The 21895-nt window shown below is 37.4% G+C and overlaps 1 protein-coding gene across 4 annotated transcripts in view; it reads right to left on the reverse strand.

The window, feature by feature from the left end:
• LOC145478260 (putative aminopeptidase W07G4.4) overlaps positions 1–17486 on the reverse strand; it is a 27731-nt gene extending 10245 nt beyond the window's left edge. Inside the window, exons 1-8 of one of the 4 annotated variants that reach the window (XM_081456219.1) lie at positions 17115–17486; positions 16951–17019; positions 5563–5634; positions 3094–3229; positions 2543–2596; positions 2361–2443; positions 1599–1707; positions 1002–1076 (exon numbers count right to left, since the gene is read on the reverse strand). In XM_081456219.1, the coding sequence (XP_081312345.1) occupies positions 1002–1076; positions 1599–1707; positions 2361–2443; positions 2543–2596; positions 3094–3229; positions 5563–5588 (483 nt within the window). In that variant the 5' untranslated portion in view covers positions 5589–5634; positions 16951–17019; positions 17115–17486. Of the gene's footprint in view, positions 1–1001; positions 1077–1598; positions 1708–2360; positions 2444–2542; positions 2597–3093; positions 3230–5562; positions 5635–11149; positions 13961–16950; positions 17078–17114 lie in introns of those variants that run through there. The other 3 variants (XM_081456220.1, XM_081456218.1, XM_081456217.1) reach the window with 3 other exon arrangements.
• Between the last annotated feature and the right edge of the window lie 4409 nt (positions 17487–21895).

A 21895-nucleotide genomic window follows, 5' to 3' on the forward strand; every position in this document is an offset into this window, starting at 1 on the left:
ATTTGAAACAAGGAATTGAACCCATTTTTAATTTTCAAATTTTAGGTTGCCTCCTTATCAGAAGAACCAGTTCAAGCTGCCAGTTTGACTTTAAAGGAACTGCTGTACTGTATCTTCACCAATGTAACTATCCTTATAAGTTCCAGAAAATATCCATACCTCTCTACCCCTCTGGAAATTCCAATTAAGGTAATTCCCCTCAAATAAAACTGCCAATAGATTTTTGTTCAAACTTTGTCCAATGAATATTTATCATATGAGAACTTTAATTATAAAATAAAAAAGGGGGGTGCCCATGCTAGTTAAGGAGCAGTGAGGCATTGAAAATGTCCCATTTTAGCATTATTTAATGAAGAACGCATTCCAAGTTAATGTAAACTCTTTGTGAGCCCAGACTCATGAAAACACGCCTCAAACTACAGTCAATACTTGTGTCGGACACAAATAAACCTTTTAAGTTTGATTTCGACAGACAGCTGAATCCTTGTTAAAATATTGGAACCAAATTGCCTGCCATGGCTATCAAACTGCAAAATAGAAAAGACTACACTGCAGCTGCTATTTTCCTAATTTATTCAATTTTCAACAAAAGAAATCAGATCAGTCTTTTCTCATGCAAAGCTAATGATTAGTTGATTAAAATGACTGGAAAAAAATTTGGGATGCCCGAGCTCATTAGTGAGCTATAGCCATTTTTGAACTGACAGAACCCAATATCAAGGCAAATCCGCCATGTTTTCAATGTGCGCATGCATGAGCGCATGCTAATGATGCCATAAATTATGCGCAGTAAAGATGCGCAATACAAATGTGAGGAATCACCTTAAGCTTTGTAAATTTATTAAATTTCTTTGGTCTTACAGACCCCCCACCAGGAAATTCCAATCCCTTCTGTGGGGAAGGTATGGATACTTTCTGGAACTGCACAATGTAGCTTTGGAGTTTTTCCTTGAATTTCTATCCCACAATAATTTATTTATATTACTATGAACTTCACTTACTTCATCAAGCAGGGCCACTCCAAGCTTCTTCACTTTCTGTTTCTTTTCTGGAAATGCTTCTCGCAATTCAAGTGGCTAAATGAGAAACTCCAAACTGTTAAACAATGATAGCAATGATAGCAAATGATGGTTCCATCTTTATTAATAGATTGAAAACCTACCTTCTGTAATTACAAAATGTACTTATAGAAATATTGCCTCTAAATGTGCAACTTAATTAGCTATTATTTCATTTAACAGACTGTTTTGATTGCTTATCTGGTGATCACTCAAGACCAACCTGGCTATGGGTAAAACATTCTGATTTGCCTTGGCAGAAATTTCAACCTTCATTGTTCTGTTTCTTTTCAGAAACCTTTCTGGATGAAACCTTTCAGGAGTCAAGAAACCTGCAGTAGTTTTGTACTGTAGTACAAAATCAAATCAACTTAAATGCCAAAATCCTCTATTGAGAGGCTGTTACAACATTTTGTTGGTCTTTTGTATGGTTAATTTTTGTCTGGAAATCTATAATTTTAAGAAAAAATTATCATTAGTACAGAAAAACCATTGCTGTATAATAGGTGCCAAATGTTAAATATCTACCATGATACTCACCACATAAAGTGCATGAAGTGCTCCCAGTGCTGAAACAGACCATGCATTAGGGAAAGAATCTCCAGCCATGGTGACCAGAAGGGGAGACTGGCTTCCTGCCTTCACTGCCCTGTGCAAATATAATGGAAGATATCCAAGATTATAATAACAGACCCTCACACACTGGATGGAGCGGAAGACAGCAATTAGTCAGGGCCTGAAATGGACTCCTAACACTGCATTTTCTAATTTTAAGAGATTTATCCTGCTTGGACACTAATTAGTAATACACTATAAAAGGTTGCACAGAGGGGTGCAATAATCATTTTTTTCAAAGATGCTCTTGTTACGATTGTGTTGGTTTGTGAATACATTATTCAAATTCATACATGAATTATACATCTATGTATGTGACCAGAACGACACTTCTCATCCCTTCAGAATAAAATGTTCAAATGTAGATTTTTGTCCTCAACCACAATGAAAACACTCAAGTCTGACGATAATGCTTAGTTGAATAAGTTATGTGACTACACCTGCAAGTTATGTTTCCTTAAGTGATTTTTGCAATGTTTAGAATTGTTTTGAAAATAAACTTTACGGAAGAAAAGGGGCGACAAAAAACTAGAAATGAACAAAGATATTAGCTTATTAGGACTAGGAAAGATTTACTAAGCAAAATTTGGAATAATAAACTTATCCAGATTCTTAAGTCTTCCAATTTTTCAGTGTTCACAAGGTGGAAATACATCTAGCTGTTTTAGAAACACAGTACTGCATTACCTTTTGATTCCTTTTCCAGCTGCTTCACCATACCTCCTAACATCATCATAATCTCTGTTAACAGGGCCAGTTGGTGCATGAACCTACGAAAAGAAGCAAAAGTTTCCTGCTAAGTGAAAATTTACATTACAAGTTACCCTGGAAAGTGCTTCCAAAACAAATGCTCACACTCAAGTACGTACCACTGGAACCGTATCAGCAAACAACAAAGTGTCAACACCAACAGCTTTGTCCACCTGTAAAACAAGCAAAAAAAAATGTGAAATCAATACACCTTGTATTATGTGTACAGTCAAACCTCTACTTGCAGACAACCCCATAATATGGATACATGTATGTATCTAGTGGTTGTTAACTTGGTCCCTGACAGAAATCAAAATTTATAAAATCCCTAAATATCAAAAGGACACCTCCATGATGCAGACACAAGGTTCTGCCCCTTTGCTGTTCCTATTAAAAATGAGGGTTAACTTAAAGGCATGTTTATATTTTCATTCATTCTAACACTGCACGTGTACTGTGGTAAGAAGTGAGTACCCAAGAGACACAACTCCCGATACCACTTTGTTCAGAGGATAAGTGACTGTGCCCACTCTACGTTAGTGGAACGATGTTAGTTAGAGGATGGGCAGCTATTCAATCCTACATTCATGCACTTCACAGACCCCAGTTGCACTGGATAACTTGATAATATTTGACTGCAAGATTAATTATACAGGGTGCTTTAATTTACCTTTGCTGCTTCCAAGATTGGGGTCTTCAAAAAATCCCAGTCTGGGTTACTCCACTCCAGATTCTCACACACAAGGACATAGCAGTCAAATTTGTCTGGCAATGGAGTCTTTACTGGAATAACGTGGCAAGGTAGTCTGGAAAGATTATTAACCACACTTGAACAGAGAAACACTGTCATTTATAAATTAAACACAAGCAATATGACTTGGAGGATATACTGTATGGCAAGCCGACTGAAGCGAAATTCAAAACCCATTTCTTTTAATTCAGTCACTAATTAAAATGTTTAATTCAAATTTTTGCATTGACAAAGAGAACTTTCTCCCCATTCTTTAGACAGTGGGATGGACAAAGATGAAGTCAAACAAGTCATCACAAAAAGAGATGGAAGAGAGTGAAAAGTTACTGTCATTCTGGAAAATGAAGAGCCTACTGCACAGTATTCCAAGTTGGTTACCCATGAAAGTACTACACTTTTAACACACCCAACAAAGTGCACTTATAACCTCTGCCAGATTTAAGTTAATTAATCAACACTTTCCTTGTGGTATGAAAGGAAAGAATAACAAAATTTAGTTTCTTTTTAGGTTACTCCAAACCTTCACAGGACTACTTTTGCCAAATTTTCTTTTTTCAAGGAAATTAAAGTTCATTATTTAAGGCTACCGGAACATTTAAAAAAAAAATGAAAATAAAATATTAAAATGTCCCCAAGTTATTGGGAAAAAGAGATTTTTTAACAAAAGTTATCAACTCTTAAGGTGTCATAAACTCCAAAAGGCATGGACTCCTCAGTGACTTTTTTGCAGCAAACGGCTTAATACTATCTATTCCTGAATTTGTTGCCCAAGACTGCAGGGGTTACATTAATGTTTTCAGCAGAAGGCCAATACATGTAGGCCATTTTACAGTTGTGTGCTTAGTTACCTGGCCTATGAATGCAAGGGAGGCTGGAGCTGACCTTGCTTTGATACAGACCTCTCTGCCTTTCTCATTTAAATGTCAACTAGTTAACAAAAACAGTGAGGTCTTTATCAAAACAAGGTCACCTGCACTGTCTCACTGCCATTCATAGGCCCGGTCACTAAACAGACAACTGTAAAATGGTCTATTGGTTTTCACAGGCTGGCAAAAATTTTTGAACAAACTTCTTTACAAGAAAAACTTTCCTCTAGATGGTGAAACCAGGTGGGCAAAACCGTCCTCACAGCCGGTCAATTTTCGTGGAGCCCAGCCCCTAATGAATTTACCCATAGTCTTCAACATCACTGATGTGCTTTCAATTAGAACTTTGGCATAATACTGACAACCAAGGGATTTATAGCAGAGAGAGAAGAAACCATTCCTAGTATACCAGCCATGCATTGTTGACAAATTCAAAATGTAACTTGTGTAATTCAAGCTATGTCTGACTGTCGGATACCTTTGAGAAAGTCACCACCAAGACCAAGTAAATATACTTTTTAAAGTCATATTAAGTTTCATACTAATTTTTACAGTATTGCGCCACTGACTGTGAGTGATCTGTGATGAGCCTGGACACACTGTGATTAATTTGCGATATGCATTACAATACTGCACAACTAAACCAGAAGGTAATAATTATTAAACGATCTCTTAAACAGCCAGGGGTGGGTGCAGTCAGATATATGAAAATATTTACCTTAGCCATGTGCAGTTAATACAGTCATTTAATGATATTGGATAACAGCTTACATTGTAAGGATTGTTATTTTGTCCATGTATGTTTCATCACGTGAGTTGGTTGTGACAATTAATATGATATATCTGAGCAGAAAGGTCAGAGAGAATGAGAAAAATATCACGTACTTCTTGAAAATCATAGCAATTGTAGCTGAATATACAAGAGAACTTTCTCTGAAGCTATGACTTCAGCTCACATCACATAAGTAAAGAAAAAACTACTGAAACCAGAAAAGGAAGCTTATAAAAGGTGTTGGACATTTACAACCCCACCCAAAACATTTTCATTTCCAAACTAAAAACTCATGCACATAAAATTTACGAAATAGTAGTAGATATACTTTCTCAAGTTAATAAAAGGAAATGAAAGAGTTGAACACAAAACGTGAGCTCGCAGCTACATTCATGTAACCTTATACGTGACTATTCTTCTCTAATTATTGTGCACAACCCTACATGATAACCTATTTCTGGGCGAGGCGATTCTGAATTTGTCAGGGTTTTCTCAGCGACTACAGATATTGAATTTTTCACTGGGATTCATGAGTTTTAATTATGTTAACTTTATAGATGATCTCCCATCGACAAAATTCTCTCGAGAAGCCATCGAGACCCATCGAAGTCATCGAGCAACAAGCACAGACAGGACAGCCTTAGCTTAGAGCACAAAATGTGATCAACCCTCAGTCGACATTCGATATAAATTAGAAAGTGGCCGACTGCATCTACCACTTAATTTACTAAATAAAATTCCACAACTTACCTCAAATCATTTTCTTCGTCGGTCATTTTGCCTGGTAACACACAACCGCTCTGCACAAACGCACAGTCTGAGCTGGTGAGAGAAAGCACGCGCGTAAGCGCAGCACGTGAGAAAAACACGCGCGAACTGTGAAACGATCGCTACGTCATCTAATAGTCACGAAATGCACCAATGATAGCATAATGGGAGGGGAGCGAGTGACGAATGGATTTCACGCACGTTCTCATTTCCCAAGCCTTCAGGTAAGGGAAATTACAGTCGAACCTCCACTAACGGCCACCTCTCCACAAAAGGCCACCTCTCTACAACTGCCACTTTTCTTTTTCGGACAGTCCATACATTCACTCTTATTTTAACCTCTCTACAACAGCCACCTCTCCACTACGGCAACGGCCACTAAAGGGCGTCCCAACTGCCAAAACTAACCTCTCGACAACGGCCAGTTAATCAACAACTGACGAACGTTGTATGCAAAACCTCATTTTTTTATTGTATAAGGTCACGAACAGTTGATCCATACCGCGCGCTGTTGGTCTCGGTTTTCGTTTGGTTTCTGTTAATTGAAATATTTTGATTGTATTACTTATTTAGAAGCTACATCAACAGTTTTTAAAGATAAAAATGATGGACCCCAGGAAAATAAACCGGTGTCATGTTACAGCCCTACCTCCCCCAAACGGCCACCTTTCTACAACGGCCACTTTCATCTGTCCCCAAAGTGGCCGTTGTGCAGAATTTCGACTGTATAAGAGTTTTGACCAAACGTAATGAAAAATTATATCATTTGATTAAATACAAATGATGCAAGGGAGGTCAGTACGTAGGATCTGTAAAAGACCTGATATTTGATCACCTTTCAATATGGTGGGTGACAAATTACGCTTACAATCGTGGGCTTCACAGGTTTATTGAATCAAGAAATTTCACGCCAAACGTTGCTATGGTAATTTTGCGCTTTAACTTTGTTTAATTTCCTGTCTGCCCTTATGTCTAGTTTGTCATCGAATGGCAACACTGTGAATGGTTGTTATTACATACGCAAGAGATTTCCTTTTCATTCTCCAATTCACAAACGCTTTGAGTTCGTTAAGACACAGTAATGGGCCAAATTGGAATGCTGTTTAGCATTAAGGACGTTAAAGGACTATAAATTAATCGATTTGAAATATCTTGAAGCAAATCAGAATCGCGCATTTATTCTAAGTTTGTAAACAGCCGATCTCGGAAAAAGTAATAATAATAATAAAGCTCAAAACGTCGAGAGGCTAATCCGGCAATGTATAGCCGGTAAAAGAAAAAACTCAAACCGTGATCATCAAAAGTGTAAGTGTAAAGGTGTAGGAACAAGTTCCAAATAAATTCCGCCTATATAAATTGGAAAGAAGAAGTGAAACGATCTGAAACGGTCTGACCCCAAACAAATGAACAAAATATTAATACGGCTCATTTCATCCGAAAAATGTTATAGGAAACCTGCCTAAAAGCCGTTTATTCCCCTCAATACCACTCTATGGTGGCCTGGGAATGCCATAACAGAAAAAACCCATTGTCTTAACAAGTTTCTTGTAAATTTATGTTTTACTTGCCTTTTTGCTTTTTGCTTCTTTTAGTTTCTTTTTTAATGTTATTTTGTTTTTTATCACAAAAATATTCTAATTTAAAATCAAAAGTAAATAAATTAAGAAATTAATTTAAATCAAAAGAAAATAGCGCAAGAAACAAAATAAAAACAAAATGATTTTAAATATGAAAGTAATTTCAAACGTAAACAAAATTTGCTGTTAAGTAAATTTAAAAACTAATCCAAAAAAATTAATTTGAAAGAAAAGGTATCATAAATTACAGTAAAAGCAAAATTGTCCATGGCCTATCGTTGTCATAGGAAACAGAAACAAAATACTTTTTTTTGGTCATGGCCTGTCGTTGCCATAGCGAAAAAAAAACGCCCATTGCTTATCGTTGCCGTAGACCAGAATGCATTTCGGTGCATTTACCGAGGTCAAAGTAGATCAATTTCGATAGAAATGAACTACGCAGTCATTTTATATCAACTCACCTTGCTTTCGACATCAGAAACCAATTTTCGAACTGTTGCGCAAAGGATGCGCACAGTTTATTCCGTTGTCAATTGTGGTTATTGCGCATGTCTGTCAGCCAAGGCCTACTTTCTTTCCTCAACCAGTCAATGTCAAGAGAATATGATCTGAGAGAACACATCCTCCGTACATGGGCCGGGCCTCTTCCAATGATAATCTTTTTCAATCTAATTTTATGGCGCGGTCATACTTTGAGACCATTTCAGGAAAGATACCTAACTGGTCAATTTAAATGACGTAATAACATTAAATGTTAATGGCTAATCAAGTATGCCAAAAAAACCAAAAAATGCGCCTGGATTTTCGAAGCGCAATTCGCAAGGAAAGAGGAAGAAAATTTTGAACTGTCCTGCGCTTTGAAAGAGCCTCCCAAAGAGATCTTTTTCGCCTTAATCGGTTCAGTACTTTTCGAAAACTGAACGACTTTCGAACGGGTTAGAATGCGATAGCGTGTTCAGCAGCCATGGCGCCTCATGTGAACTAGTCAGGCAGAGAAATGACAAGACTTATTTTCGAAGTAAACTTAGGTATAAACACAGAGAAGATAATTTTCCTGCCCGGTGCATTGAAATTACTTTCCTACGAGATCTCTCTCGATCTAAATGTTGCGGTAGTTCCCTGAAAAGCAGTTTTTTTCGCCGTGGACCTACAAACTCTGGCAAGTAAACAGCACTTCGAAATTAAATACGCAAAAATTTGCACCAGGATATTCGGAGCGAAAGTTCCAACAAACGAGAAACATATATTTTAGCTGTCCTGCGCATTGAAAAAACCTTTCAAAAGAGATGTTTTTCGATTTAATCCGTTCGGTACTTTTCGGGAAACGACTTTCGACAGTAATTCCTGTCAGCAGCCATGGCGTCTCATGTGAACCAGTCACGCAGAAAAATTAATGACAAGACTTATGTTCGAAGTAGACTTGGACAAACCCTGGTAAATACTAGTAGTAATTTGTGAAGTGCATTGATATCCCGAGGGAGGAAGGTTGTACTCTAGGTAGGAATTTGTCGATAGGGTGTGTTGTTAGGAACATGAAATTTTTGGGTTATAACAGAGGATACTCAGTAATGATTGTGGTATATTTACCACAAAATCAGAAACTCGATTCTTTTTAATTATATGCAGATCCCCGATTGTTTACCAAATCCTGATTCCTTTACCCAAAGTAGACTGCTGGAAAAAGCATACTCTTGACAGCAGCGCATACTTAAGCCCATTTACTTCATTTCCCTTCCAGGATTTGCCGAGTTGTGCATTTTTCGTGGAATTGTTTAACTTTTGTGTCCTTTAGTGGCATCAAATGTCACATTACTCTAAACGGCGCATCGTTTGGTAAGGTTAAATACTGAGTATAACTATCGAAAATTAAGAATAACAGTACATTAAACTTTATTTCCAAATATGAACGTTTTTAACTTAAGTTTACATGTAAGCTTACAGCAATATTAAGCTCACCTGCAGTGAAATTCTTTAGTGGTGTGCATTTAGGAAATATCATATGGACAGTGTTTTAACTGATAAACTACGGGTAGGATATAGAAAAGATCGAAAGCAATTCAACTTACCTGATTTCCCAGAAATGCGTTCGTGATTATGATTGAAAGTGACATAATTGGTTAATTACAACTCCTTCGAAGCACCTTAATTCTTTATCTTAAACAGGTTTTATACACACCAAACAAATAAAACTGCCAACTTCACTTCAAAATACATCAGCTCAGTTTTGCATGCCAAGATCAGAACCGAAAACGTTGTGCAAAACCGATGCTAGCCGTATTATTGTGGTTTCAGTTTTGGCCATACAGGCCGTTTCCACGATGAAGATGTTCTTGAGCAAAGAGCAAGAGTTAAGTCGGCTTCGGATATAAGCCTAAAAGGCAGTCAGTCATTCTAAAGGCAGCATAAGTAAGGGCTTATTAATATTATCGGTCGTAAATGTAGCTGTAGAAAGTCTTTAATTCAAAACCTGCAAGGCCGGTCTAAACTCAAAGTACTAAAATTTGAATTCGCTAGGTCTTCTCGTCGTGGACCACAGAGCGAAGAAATGCTTAGGTTGGCAGCTTTCAGTTTTGATCTAAATGGACTGAATGCACGCATTCGTAAACTCTTAACTTGGCTCATAGTCTCTGCGGTGAGCTTTCAGTTTCAAGAATTAAGTTTACCTCAAGGCGTAGGATTTTCAAGGGAGGCCAGACTGTTACGAGTATTGAATACAACCAACGATCCCTACAGTTTGTTTCCTCTTTCATTTTGAACTGATGACAGCGAGTCTTAGCAAATAACACGTGTCAGGTGAACTAGCTGCACCATGAAGTAGGCTTCAGATGTTTAATCAGTTTTGAGTCCACACATACACAAGAACAGGAACGGATGAAGATGCATTTTGCTAACCGGCTAAGGTCTTATATTTACCTAGCTAGGCCTGCGCCATATTGTTTTATTGCCAGTGTGCCTCTTGAAATTTCGCGGACCCCAAACAAACGTTCATAGCTCAGTATGTCATGAGGATTTCGGCGTAACAGGGCAATATATTTCAAGATATCGACTGATTGTCTTATGTATCTTTTCGTTTTATGTTAACGTCATTTTCCACTTTCATCTTAACTGCACTGTATTCATCAGGTCGGTTGCCAATACTCCTTGCACTGGGAAGACTAAAGGGCTCTCCTGAGTGATTTTTAATCTCACTTAGCATTGGGCTAAATCCCGCTAATTTCAGTTGAATTATTCAATATTTATTCATTTACATTCGACAACCGTTAGTTTATGCAGAAAGTGTAAGATTAAATGAAACTGGTTCGCTTTACTCTAAGAATAGCGACGGAACACACTTGATGGGAAAATCGTGGAAGACTACGTAATAAAATTTCTTAATTATAAGCTTAAAAAGCCATCCCCAAAATCGCCTTCAGCTTAGGTCTAAACTGTTTCCCTGTTTAACAGCAGAAAGCAACAGATCACTGATATGTAGAGTAAGTTTGTAATTACGACCGAAGGATGGAATGGTTTTGAGAGCATTAGTTGGGACCACAATACTGTTGCCTTACTGTTGCCAAAACCCATTCCCAACTTGAACAATTATTGGGGCGTGTGGATCGCATGAAATGATTCGGAAAGTATTCAAGAAATGAAGTGAAACCTCAAATAAAGTGCTAAGATTGTTCATTCGAAAAACAAGTTCGATGGCCATCTTGCTCTGACTTGAAATTGTGACAAGAAGAGGAAATCAACAAGTGCAGCGTTTAAATCGTCCACTTCTACACCACCTTGATTATAGTAACATGGAGTAACAGTCTTTTAAATAAGTCGGGATGAAGCACACTTAAGTCTTTAATGCGATCTAGCTAGATCATCGAAAAGACGCAGAACCATTGCTTCATGCAATAAGATTCAAGAACGTTTGATTCTATTGATGATGGTTGTTCAGCAGCATTTTCCAAAACTTTGAACGTTCCTCAAAAAGGCACGCAGGTCATCTTACACCAACTTACCTTTACTTTCGACTTATTCACCAGAATAGTTAACACTAAATGGCCACAATTTGCAAGCTGTTGCTGGCTGATGGCGAATTGAGGTGCGCACAGTTTGTTGTTTCCAATTTTTGCAACTGCGCATGTCTGTCAGCCAACGCCTTCTTTCTGTCCTGAACTTACCGATCAGTTAAACAAAAATAGATGTCCTGCCTGAACACGTAAAAACAGCAGGATACGAGAATATAATTAGAGAGCATTTTTTAACCAAAAAAGGATAATGGAGAGCATAGATCCCATGCTAGAATTAATCATGCGATTAATATCAACCAATAAAAGGGTTTATTTTTACACCCCATGGTTTTGCCACAACTTTGTCAACTTTGTTTTTAATGGCCAATCGGAAACAATTTTGTCACGACTTTGAAACCAATATTCACTAAACGTTACCACTTCTGTCATAGACAGATGTTTTCTTTTCAAAACTCGCTTAGAATCTGAATGATTTTAACAGGTAGAATTAAAACAATATGATGTGCTTTGTGTACCCTTCAACATAGTTTCTCAGAAAAGCTAATTATGTGGCTTGAATGCTCTAGAACTTCAAGTGAGACTAACCGGTGGCTTGACTGTCTCCCAAAAATGCAAATTTACCTTCTATTATGTCGCAAGAGTTTACAATCAATAGGGTATTATCAGGTCTATTATCAGTACGCATTGTGAAATGTTGAATTGGAAGAATATTATCAAGAAAGATATAGGAAGCTATTTTGTGAAAATATCTGTTCGTTTTAGAACAAAAAAAATGGAACTAGAGTCTGCAGATATTGTGGCCAAGTTCATGGTTTTAACTGTGTGATTGGTATACATCAGTGAACTTTCATGAAATTGATTTCAAAATTCGTTTGAAATTTACATATACTATAAATAATAGCTTGTAGTAAATGTTTTGATAAACTAGACGATGAACGAAAGCAGAAACAACCGTATTGAAAGTATTAGTACATCACATTACTGAAAGAATTATTCAACTTATCGTATTTCCCAGAAACATGCTCGTGATTCAGTTTCATTCTTTGAGCCAATAAGTTCATTTACCTAAAGCGACTTGTAAGTGACATCATTGATCTTAAACTTCATCGAAATACCTTTCTTTACCTTGGACAAATTCGTTTCATCTATACACACCAAACAAATTGAACTGCTAATTTCACTTGGACAATACAGCATCAGAGCTTCGATGGCCAAGAAAACAGTTTCAGCCATGCAGGAGTTTCCATGATGAAGACTGATGGTCTTGCATGACCAACAAGCTCGAATACACAATAGAAAGCTCTCACTAATATATCGGTTGCAGATGTAATTGAAAAACGTCTTCTATTTAAATCTGTAAGTCCTGTCAGAAACTGTATGTGAGTCGTTCATATAAGGCCTGGTTAAATTCTTGACAGACAAGGAAACATCGGCCAATTTGGCTACATCACGTTTCCTTTCGAGGTGTTTTTACAGAGTTGTATCAAATTGATTTTCACAGAGCGATTAGGATCGATCAATGCATACGATTTCCGAAAGAGGCCAGACTATCAGGAGAATTAAATACACTAAGAGCCACCTCTATTTGTTTCTCTCTTTAATTTTGAACTTGTCACAGCGAGCCTTCGCAAATGAACAGCGCACAAGTAAGTTGAACTTATGTTTTGAGTCAAGACGTACACAACAACAGGAACGGATGAAGAAGCATTTCGCTTAAAACTAAGATCTTTGATTGACCTAGCTAGGTTGTAGCAGTGTAGTTCTTGGAATTTCCAATCCAGACAAATGTTTGCAACTAATATATCTTTACAATTTCCACGTAAAAAGGGAACAACTTAAGCCATCGGCTGATGAACCACCAAACCGGATGAAAATGCTTCTTGCACTATTGTTAAAACAGGGGAAGACGTAAGGGCTGGTTGTCCTGAGCAGTCTTTTTACTCGTATCGGGCCAAATTGCGCTTGTCTTAGATGAAAGCAATTCAATGTTTGTTGATTTACATTTGAAAACCGTTAGTTGATGTGAAAGAGTAAGGTTAATAAAAGTTGAGAATAGTGAGCACGCTGGATGGGGTAATATCACTCGACTGTCAATACCTTTGTGCCCCTGAGTCAACTTCTAATTCCCAGAAAACTAAATTATCACTAAATCTTTTATGTTCTGAAGCTGGAGCTTATCTTGAACTGAAAGCCATCATCAAAAACACCTTCTTTTTACGGAGTTCACTTCTCTTATCAAGTCTGCTTCCCCTGTTCTATTTCCCTCAAAAATCTTAGGCCATTGGATTCTTAAAAGCAGTGAAAATATTATTCAGTATGAATTTCTAATCAGCACCAAAGGATGATCGCGTCGGTAAAGAACCCGTGGTAAGAATTGGTCTTCACCGGCCTGTAGCAGCGTATTTTCCTGCTTATTGGAGTCTTCAACGTGTCCTTATCAATATTGGGAAGTAATTATGAAAAGATGTGAGAGAAACTGAAAATAAAGTGCTTAGATTGTTCATTCAAATAAAATCGCTCGCTGCAAGCGGGAGATTTACATGTGCACGCGGCATTTGAAAATAAATCTAATACACTTTTACAACACGTTGATCAGCTACATAGAATAAAGGTCTTTGAAGTAAGTCGGGAGAAAATGCACCTTAGCCTTCATCGCCATCTAGCTAGATCATCGAAAGGAAGTGGAATCATTGTTTCTTGTAATAAGATTAAGAACGAGTGATTCTGTTGATCATCGTTGTTCAGCGGCATTTTCCAAAACTTTGTACGTTTTTCAAAAAGGTACCGTCATCTTACACCAACTTATGGCCACAATTTCCAAGCTGTTGCTGGCTGATGGCAAAAGGTGCGCACAGTTTATTGTTTCCAACTGTTGCAATTGCGCATGTCTGCCAGCCAACGCCCTCGTTCTGTCCTGAGCCTAACAATCAGTTAAAGTAAAATAGCTGTACTGCCTGAAAACGTGAAAGCAGCATGATACGAGAAAGTAATTAAAAAGCATTTTTTTAACTGAAAAAAAGTTGTTATACGTCCCAACTCAAATGCGTTTTTCGATTGGAGGGGAACGTGTCACGTGTCGTGGGTCAAACCTCACTAACTCCCTAGTTCGAACAAAACTCACTAGCTCCCTAGGGAAACAACAACTTGAACTTTCGACTCCCACGTGATCAGGTCATGCTCATCAAACAATTTTTTTGCTATTTTTTCTATTTTTGAATTGGGAGGTTGGGAGATTGGAAGTTGGGAGTTAGGAGGTATGACAAAACACGAGGGTCTCGGGGAAACAAGACTCACTGTTTCCATTAAGTGCTTATTAATGGAGCATAGATTCCACGCAGGCTGGAATTAATCACGCAATTAATATCGGAGGATCCTTTAGAGTATTTGCAAACTTTGGAGTATTTGCAAATTAAGTGGCAAATTTGGAGTATTTGCAAATTTGGAGATTGTTTGGAGTATTTGCAAACTTTGGAGTATTTGCAAATTAAGTGGCAAATTTGGACTATTTGCAAATTTGGAGATTATTTGGAGCATTTGCAAACTTTGGAGTATTTGCAAATTAAGTGGCAAATTTGGAGTATTTGCAAATTTGGAGATTATTTGGAGTATTTGCAAATTTGGAGTATTTGCAAATTAAGTGGCAAACTTTGGAGTATTTGCAAATCACCACCAACCGGTGGCTTGAGTGCCTCCCAAAAGTGCAAATTTATCTTCTAATATGTCGCAAGAGTTTAAAATCAATAGGGTATTATCAGGTCTATTATGAGTGCCCATTGTGAAATGTTAAATTGGAAGAAAATCATCAAGAAAGATATAAGAAGCTATTTTGTGAAAGTGTCTGTTCTTTTCAGAACAAAACATGAACGACAATGGAACTGGAGTCTGCAGATAGTGTGGCCAAGTTCTTTGTTTAAACTATGTGATTGGTATAAATCAGTGAACTTTTACGAAAAGATATTCAAAATTCGTTTGAAAGTCACATCTACTGTAAATAACAGCTTGTAGTGAATGTTTTGATAAACTAGACGATGAACGAATGCAGAAATATCCGCGATGAAAGTATTAGTACATCGCAATATTGAAAAAATTATTTAACTTAAGTTACCTAAAGCGACTTGTAAGTGACATCATTGATTTAATACTCCATCGAAATACCTTTCTTTACTTGGACAAGTTTGTTTCATCTATACACACCAGACAGATTGAACTCCTAATTTCACTTGGACATTACAGCATCAGAGCTTCGATAGCCAAGGAAACAGTTTCAGCCATGCAGGAGTTTCCATGATGAAGACTGTTGATCTTGCATGACCAAGAAGCTCGAATATAAAATAGAAAGCTCTTACTAATATATCGGTTGTGGATGTAATTGAAAAACGTCTTTAATTTAAATCTGTAAGGTCAGTCAGAAACTGCACGTGAGTCATTCATATAAGGCCTGGTTAAATTCTAAACAGACAAGGAAATTTGGCTGCATCACGTTTCCTTTCCAGGTGTTTTTACAGGGTTATATCAAATTGATTTCCACAGAACGATTAGAATCGAACGATGCACAAGATTTCAAGAGAGGCCAGACTATCAGGAGAATTAAATACATCAAGAGCCACCTCTATTTGTTTCTCTTTCATTTTGAACTTTTCACAGTAAGTTTTCGCAAATGACCGCACGACTCAGTTGAACTAGTTGCAGCAAAATGGGCTCCAGAGCGATAATGTTGAGTCAAGACGTACACAAGAACAGGAACAGATGAAGTTGTATTTCGCTTAAAACTAAGATCTTTGATTGACCTAGCTAGGTTGTAGCAGTGTAGTTCTTGGAATTTCCAACCCAGACAAATGTTTGCAACTAACATATCTTTACCATTTCGACGTAAAAAGAGAACAACTCAACTCAAGTCTGCCTCCCCCGTTCTAAGTCTGCTTTCCCCGTTCTAAAGAGTAAGGTTAATAAAAGCTGAGAGTAGCGAGCATACTGGATAAGGAAATATCACTCGACTATCAACACCTTTGTGCCCTTGAGTCAACTTGAAATTCCCAGAAAACTAAATTATTAAATCTTTTAAGTTATGAAGTTGGAGCATATAGTGAACTGAAAGCCAGCGTCAAAAAAGCCTTCTTTTTACAGAGTTTACTTCTCTTATTATCAAGTCTGCCTCCCCCGTTCTAAAGAGTAAGGTCAATAAAAGCTGAGAATAGCGAGCATACTGGATGAGAAAACATCGCTCGACTGTCAATAACTTTGTGCCCTTGAGTCAACTTCAAATTCCAAGAAAACTAAATTATCAAATCCTTTACGTTCTGAAAATGGAGCTTGTGTTGAACTGAAAGCCATCATCCAAAACCCCTTCATTTTACCGAGGTTCACTTCTCTTATCAAGTCTGTTTCCCTCGTTCTATTTCTCTTAAAACTCTTGGTCCATTCTCAAAAGCAGTGAAAATATTATGCAGTCAGTGTGCAGTATGAATATCTAATCAGCACCGAAGGATCGTCGCGTCGGTTAAGAACCCGTGGTCAGAATCATGGCCTTCACCAGTCTGTACGTAGCAGTGTATCTACCTGCTTATTGCGGTCTTCAACTTGTCCTTATCAATTTTGGAAAGTAACTAAGAAAAGATCTGAGAGGAACTGAAAATAAAGTGCTTAGATTATTCATTCAAATAAAATAGTTCGATAGCCATCTTGCTCCAACCCAGTTGAAATTGCTGTAAGTAGGGGATTTACATGTGCACGCGGCATTTAAAAATAAATCTGGAATATAGATCTCTTAAGTAAGTCGGGAGGTAATGCACCTTAGCCTTCATTGCCATCTAGCTGGATCATCGAAAGGACGCGGAACCATTGTTTCTCATAATATGAGCCTAGAACGCAAGATTTAATTGTTTGCTACAATATTGCCCACAACTCAGTTTTACCGACGTTTTTTTTAATACGCAGTTATAACATAACAACTCACCTTTACTTTCGACTTATTCACCAGAACAAGTACGACACAATGACAACACCTTTCAAGCTGTTGCGGGCTGATGGCGGGCGAGGGATGCGCGCAGCTTATTCTGACGGTTTCCAATCGCCGCAATTACGCATGTCTTTCAGCGATCACCTGCGCTTTGTCCACAATTGACCAATCAATTAAACTAGAATCATCATGGACACGTCAAGCAGGTTTTATTGCACTAGCAGGAAGAGCTTTATTATGGCGAGCGCTCTGTATGTTTGTGTGACCTGTTATGAAGGATCAGATGTGATCGTGGTTGTAGAAGGGGATAATCAGTGTTCAGTTGAAAGAAAGGGCCGTTGTTTTTCAATAGTTTCTCATCACGCAACTATGAAGGAAACAAGACTTAGAATTCGAGTAGTCGTTTCTACAAAGAGGCCGAAAACTTCGGTATTAAAGTCTTCATCTTCTAACTTCGTTTTGAGAATAACTTCCCTCTTTTAGTGGCTCTTGCCTAAGGAGGCTCAAAACCGTTTCCAGCAATTCCCAAGACTTAGATTTTGATGGGACACTGTAATTATGTTGACGCTATGATCATGGAATCAAAATACTGCCTAATCATTGGTGGACACGCTGTTACCATTTTTCTGACACGATAGATTACCATATAACAATATGGCCTGCTAAAACACTGTTAATTTTAGCTTAACTATGGCAAGCCGTTTGTAGCAAAATTTAATCCTTGCGATATATGTTTAATCCTTTAAATAACGGTTTTATTTAAAGATAGAAAAAGGCATTCAATCCAATGGTAAATAAAATTTTTGGTTCAATTCAATCTTTTAATTTTCACGATTCAATCCAATACCTGGAATATTGATTCAATCCAATACCTAAAATATTGATTCAATCCAATACCTAAAATATTGATTCAATCCAATACCTGGAATATTGATTCAATCCAATACCTAAAATATTGATTCAATCCAATACCTGGAATATTGATTCAATCCAATACCTAAAATATTGATTCAATCCAATACCTGGAATATTGATTCAATCCAATACCTCGAATATTGATGCAATCCAATACCTGAAATATTGATTCAATCCAATACCTCAAATATTGATGCAATCTTCCTGGGCCGAGCGCGGCCAACAGGAACAAGAGTAACTGAGCACTAGAGAGCACTGAAAACATGGCGGGCGAAGGAGAACTAGATTTAGAAGTTTAGTTTCCTAAGTTTCTTGCAGGCATCTTGGATAAAACGGAAATAATGTTTGGGAATTTTGACTCAGAAGTTGCAGAAGCGCACGCCGAAGTTCTTGATCAAACCATTAGTGTGCTTAGGTAAATGAGACATTGCTACAACCGAGACACAAGGGACACGGAAAATTTAGATTCCATTACTGCCGCTTTTGTAGATGTAAGTTAACCAATTTTTATGTGACAAACATATTTGTTTATTAAAAGCTGTGTGTGCTAGCTTTTTGTGGCAAATAACATAAACTGTGGCAAATTTTGCTACCACATTGGTCTTTGGTATTGTGCATATTTCTGCTGTCCAATCATTACTGGCACACTAAACTTTGAACTGTAAACAAAATTTTTGCTGTGCCGTGTGCACAGTCAAACATGTTTCTCACAAAAACTGCTTGTGTAAACCTGGCTTTAAGTTATTTTTGAAATAAGAACCTTTACATTTTACAAGACAGCAATCATTGAACATTGGGATGTGTTTTAAGTTTTTCAATGTTGTTGTCTCATGTTTTGCATTATTTAACCCACACGTGGTACTTCTTTCGTAAAAACGATGTTTTTCTTGATATTCTATGACAAACATGGCACCAATTTGTTGTGAATAATATCGGGTACCAAGGGCTCAAGGCTAACACTACTGCCAACTAGCCACACATTTCAGTTTTGAATAGTAGATTTTGCACTTTCACTAGCCATTGTGACAATCATGATGGAATGGAGTACTGGTCTACTGGATGAAAACAAAATTGAGAATTATCCTGACAAAGTAAAACTGAAGAGAATAGAAACTAATGAAAACAGGGAAACTATGAGTGGATTTCGTGGAAATAATTGCCTTAATAAGCATATGATAAATATTTAACTATTAAAGGGAGATAAAAGAAAATGGCAACACTGATAAAAGTACATCAGAGATTGAACATAAGCATATTCAAGAAAAGCAGGATTCGTGTTTGTGGGAGTGAAATTTTCTTAGTGATTATTATTAACATTTTAGATGCAACAAGAAATGTCCAAGATTGACCACTCTTATAAAAAAGTCAGTGAAGCTGTGTATGAAAAAGGCTGGCTGGTGCAAAGTTAGTTTTGGCTAGTGACATGAGTCCTGTTAGTAGCCATTACGCCAGTGCACCAAGAGGTTAGTCTTGTGTCCTGGGTACTTTTGAAAATAAGATAACAAATTAACCTTGCAACATTTTAATATCTGTTTTGATAAGCACCTGAAAAATCTACAAGGCAGAGTAGTGCACATGGCAGTTATCAAATGCCCTGATTTCTCTTCAGTTTAGTTGTGTTGCTAGAAGTTAGGCATTCTGTAATTCAAGCAGTTTCTGAGTTTTGTATATCAATGAAAAGGAAGATGAGAAAATAATTTACTTGATACAGGGTGAGGTTTTCTGTTGTGAACTGAGTTGCCAAAATACTTTAAGGGTCATAATCTTCTTTACCCAGCCCACACATACGTAGTATTATGCAATTGTCAGTTGCCCAAGTTTAACAGTCACTAGTTCTAGAACCTCTTGGAAGATGTCTACTCCTATTTGACTTGATTATCTTAAGGGATCTAGCCTTTCCAATACAAATGACTGCACTGAATCATGTTGTCCCAGGTCAATTTCTTCAACTACAACATTGTTATCACTGTCCAATGGAGTTGGACCATCAGGATCATCACCATAGTATTCAAAATCATATGACTTTCCATTTGAAAGGGGGTTTTCAGGCTGCATCATATGATTAAGCCACATTTGGTATGGCAACCAGTTTTTTTTCTGTTCTTACATTTTGGTGGTTGAAAGCTTCAGTGAACTGGCAAAGAGCAAGGTTTATCCTTGGTTGAAAAACTAAGTGTAAGGTGGAAAGATGTACTGAATTATCAGTGTCCAGGATGCCTGACAATTGCATACTACAAAAAGTGTAAAAGTTCAAGTGGGAAGCACAACGGAAACATCCCTCCACAATCTTTCAATTCGTTGGTTGTGTCAATGGCCCTGCAGTGAAGCTGCCCCTCTCCTCTCTTCTAACCTGCTCCATTGTATCGCACACACCAACGTTTTCAACACCATGATCTACTCGTACTCTGGAAGGCCAAAATTCTCCGTCTCTCTTAACGGCATCCAGAAACAATTCAAGAACTGTTTCTGCTTTATTGTTGGCACTACATTTCAAAAACATTATTCTCCGAGAAAATCCGTCTATACAGCCGAATTAGTATTTTCCATCGGATCAGAGACTGATGTCCATCCAGATGCCAAAGCGAATTTACGCACCCCATCTCAAGACAGTATTTTGGGGATCTAATTTTGCTAGCCTTTCTCTTATTCTTCTCCGTTGAACCCGTAACCCAATGGACTTAAAGAAACCTGCAATGAAATTATATCCATACTCTTGAATGATTTCGGTTCCTTATCAGGTAAGCTGTTGAAACCCCTCATATCTTCTCAGCCATACTCTGTCAATCTTCTGTGAATTGTCCATCTCCAAACTCCAATCATCTTTGTTATCGTTGTACAGATGAATCCTAGTCCTCAAAGTTCCTCGAGCACCTCAACAGGAATTTTACGAAATGGTCTTCCATGATTCCAACTTCTGAGTCAAAATTCTCAAAAATTATTTCCGTTTTATCCAAGATGTCTGCAAGAAACTTAGGAAACTAAACTTCTAAATCTAGTTCTCCTTCGCCCGCCATGTTTTCAGTGCTCTCTAGTGCTCAGTTACTCTCGTTCCTGTTGGCCGCGCTCGGCCCAGGAAGATTGCATCAATATTTGAGGTATTGGATTGAATCAATATTTGAGGTATTGGATTGAATCAATATTTCAGGTATTGGATTGCATCAATATTCGAGGTATTGGATTGAATCAATATTCCAGGTATTGGATTGAATCAATATTTTAGGTATTGGATTGAATCAATATTCCAGGTATTGGATTGAATCAATATTTTAGGTATTGGATTGAATCAATATTTTAGGTATTGGATTGAATCAATATTCCAGGTATTGGATTGAATCGTGAAAATTAAAAGATTGAATTGAACCAAAAATTTTATTTACCACTGGATTGAATGCCTTTTTCTATCTTTAAATAAAACCGTTATTTAAAGGATTAAACATATATTGCAAGGATTTAATTTTGCTACAAACGGCTTGCCATACTTAACTCAAAAACGAACTCGGTGACCCCTCTCTGTTGTTATCTAATTTTGATTCAAAGGGGAAGACACAACTTTTGGCAAAATTTGGAAAAACTCTGTACATGGGCTCACAGCCACGTTAAATTTTCGAAAGTTAGAGGAAACTAAAAAAGGAAGGGCTGAGAATAGTCTACTTGAGACATCTTTTGATGATCAATGGCCCATTTCTGAGTTGCCTTTAGCTTCTCTATCAGAGCAAGGCCTGGTGCACAACCATTCATATGAAAATGATTTTAATTTCAGAAGGAAAAGAAAACAAACAGCGGTTACGCACATATTCAAACTAGACAACGCATGGTCTAAAAAAACTTACTCACGTCTTTTGACAGCAATAAATGTTTGAGTG

Source organism: Orbicella franksi, chromosome 2 (genome assembly GCF_964199315.1).
Source record: "Orbicella franksi chromosome 2, jaOrbFran1.1, whole genome shotgun sequence".
Taxonomy (NCBI): Eukaryota; Metazoa; Cnidaria; class Anthozoa; order Scleractinia; family Merulinidae; genus Orbicella; species Orbicella franksi.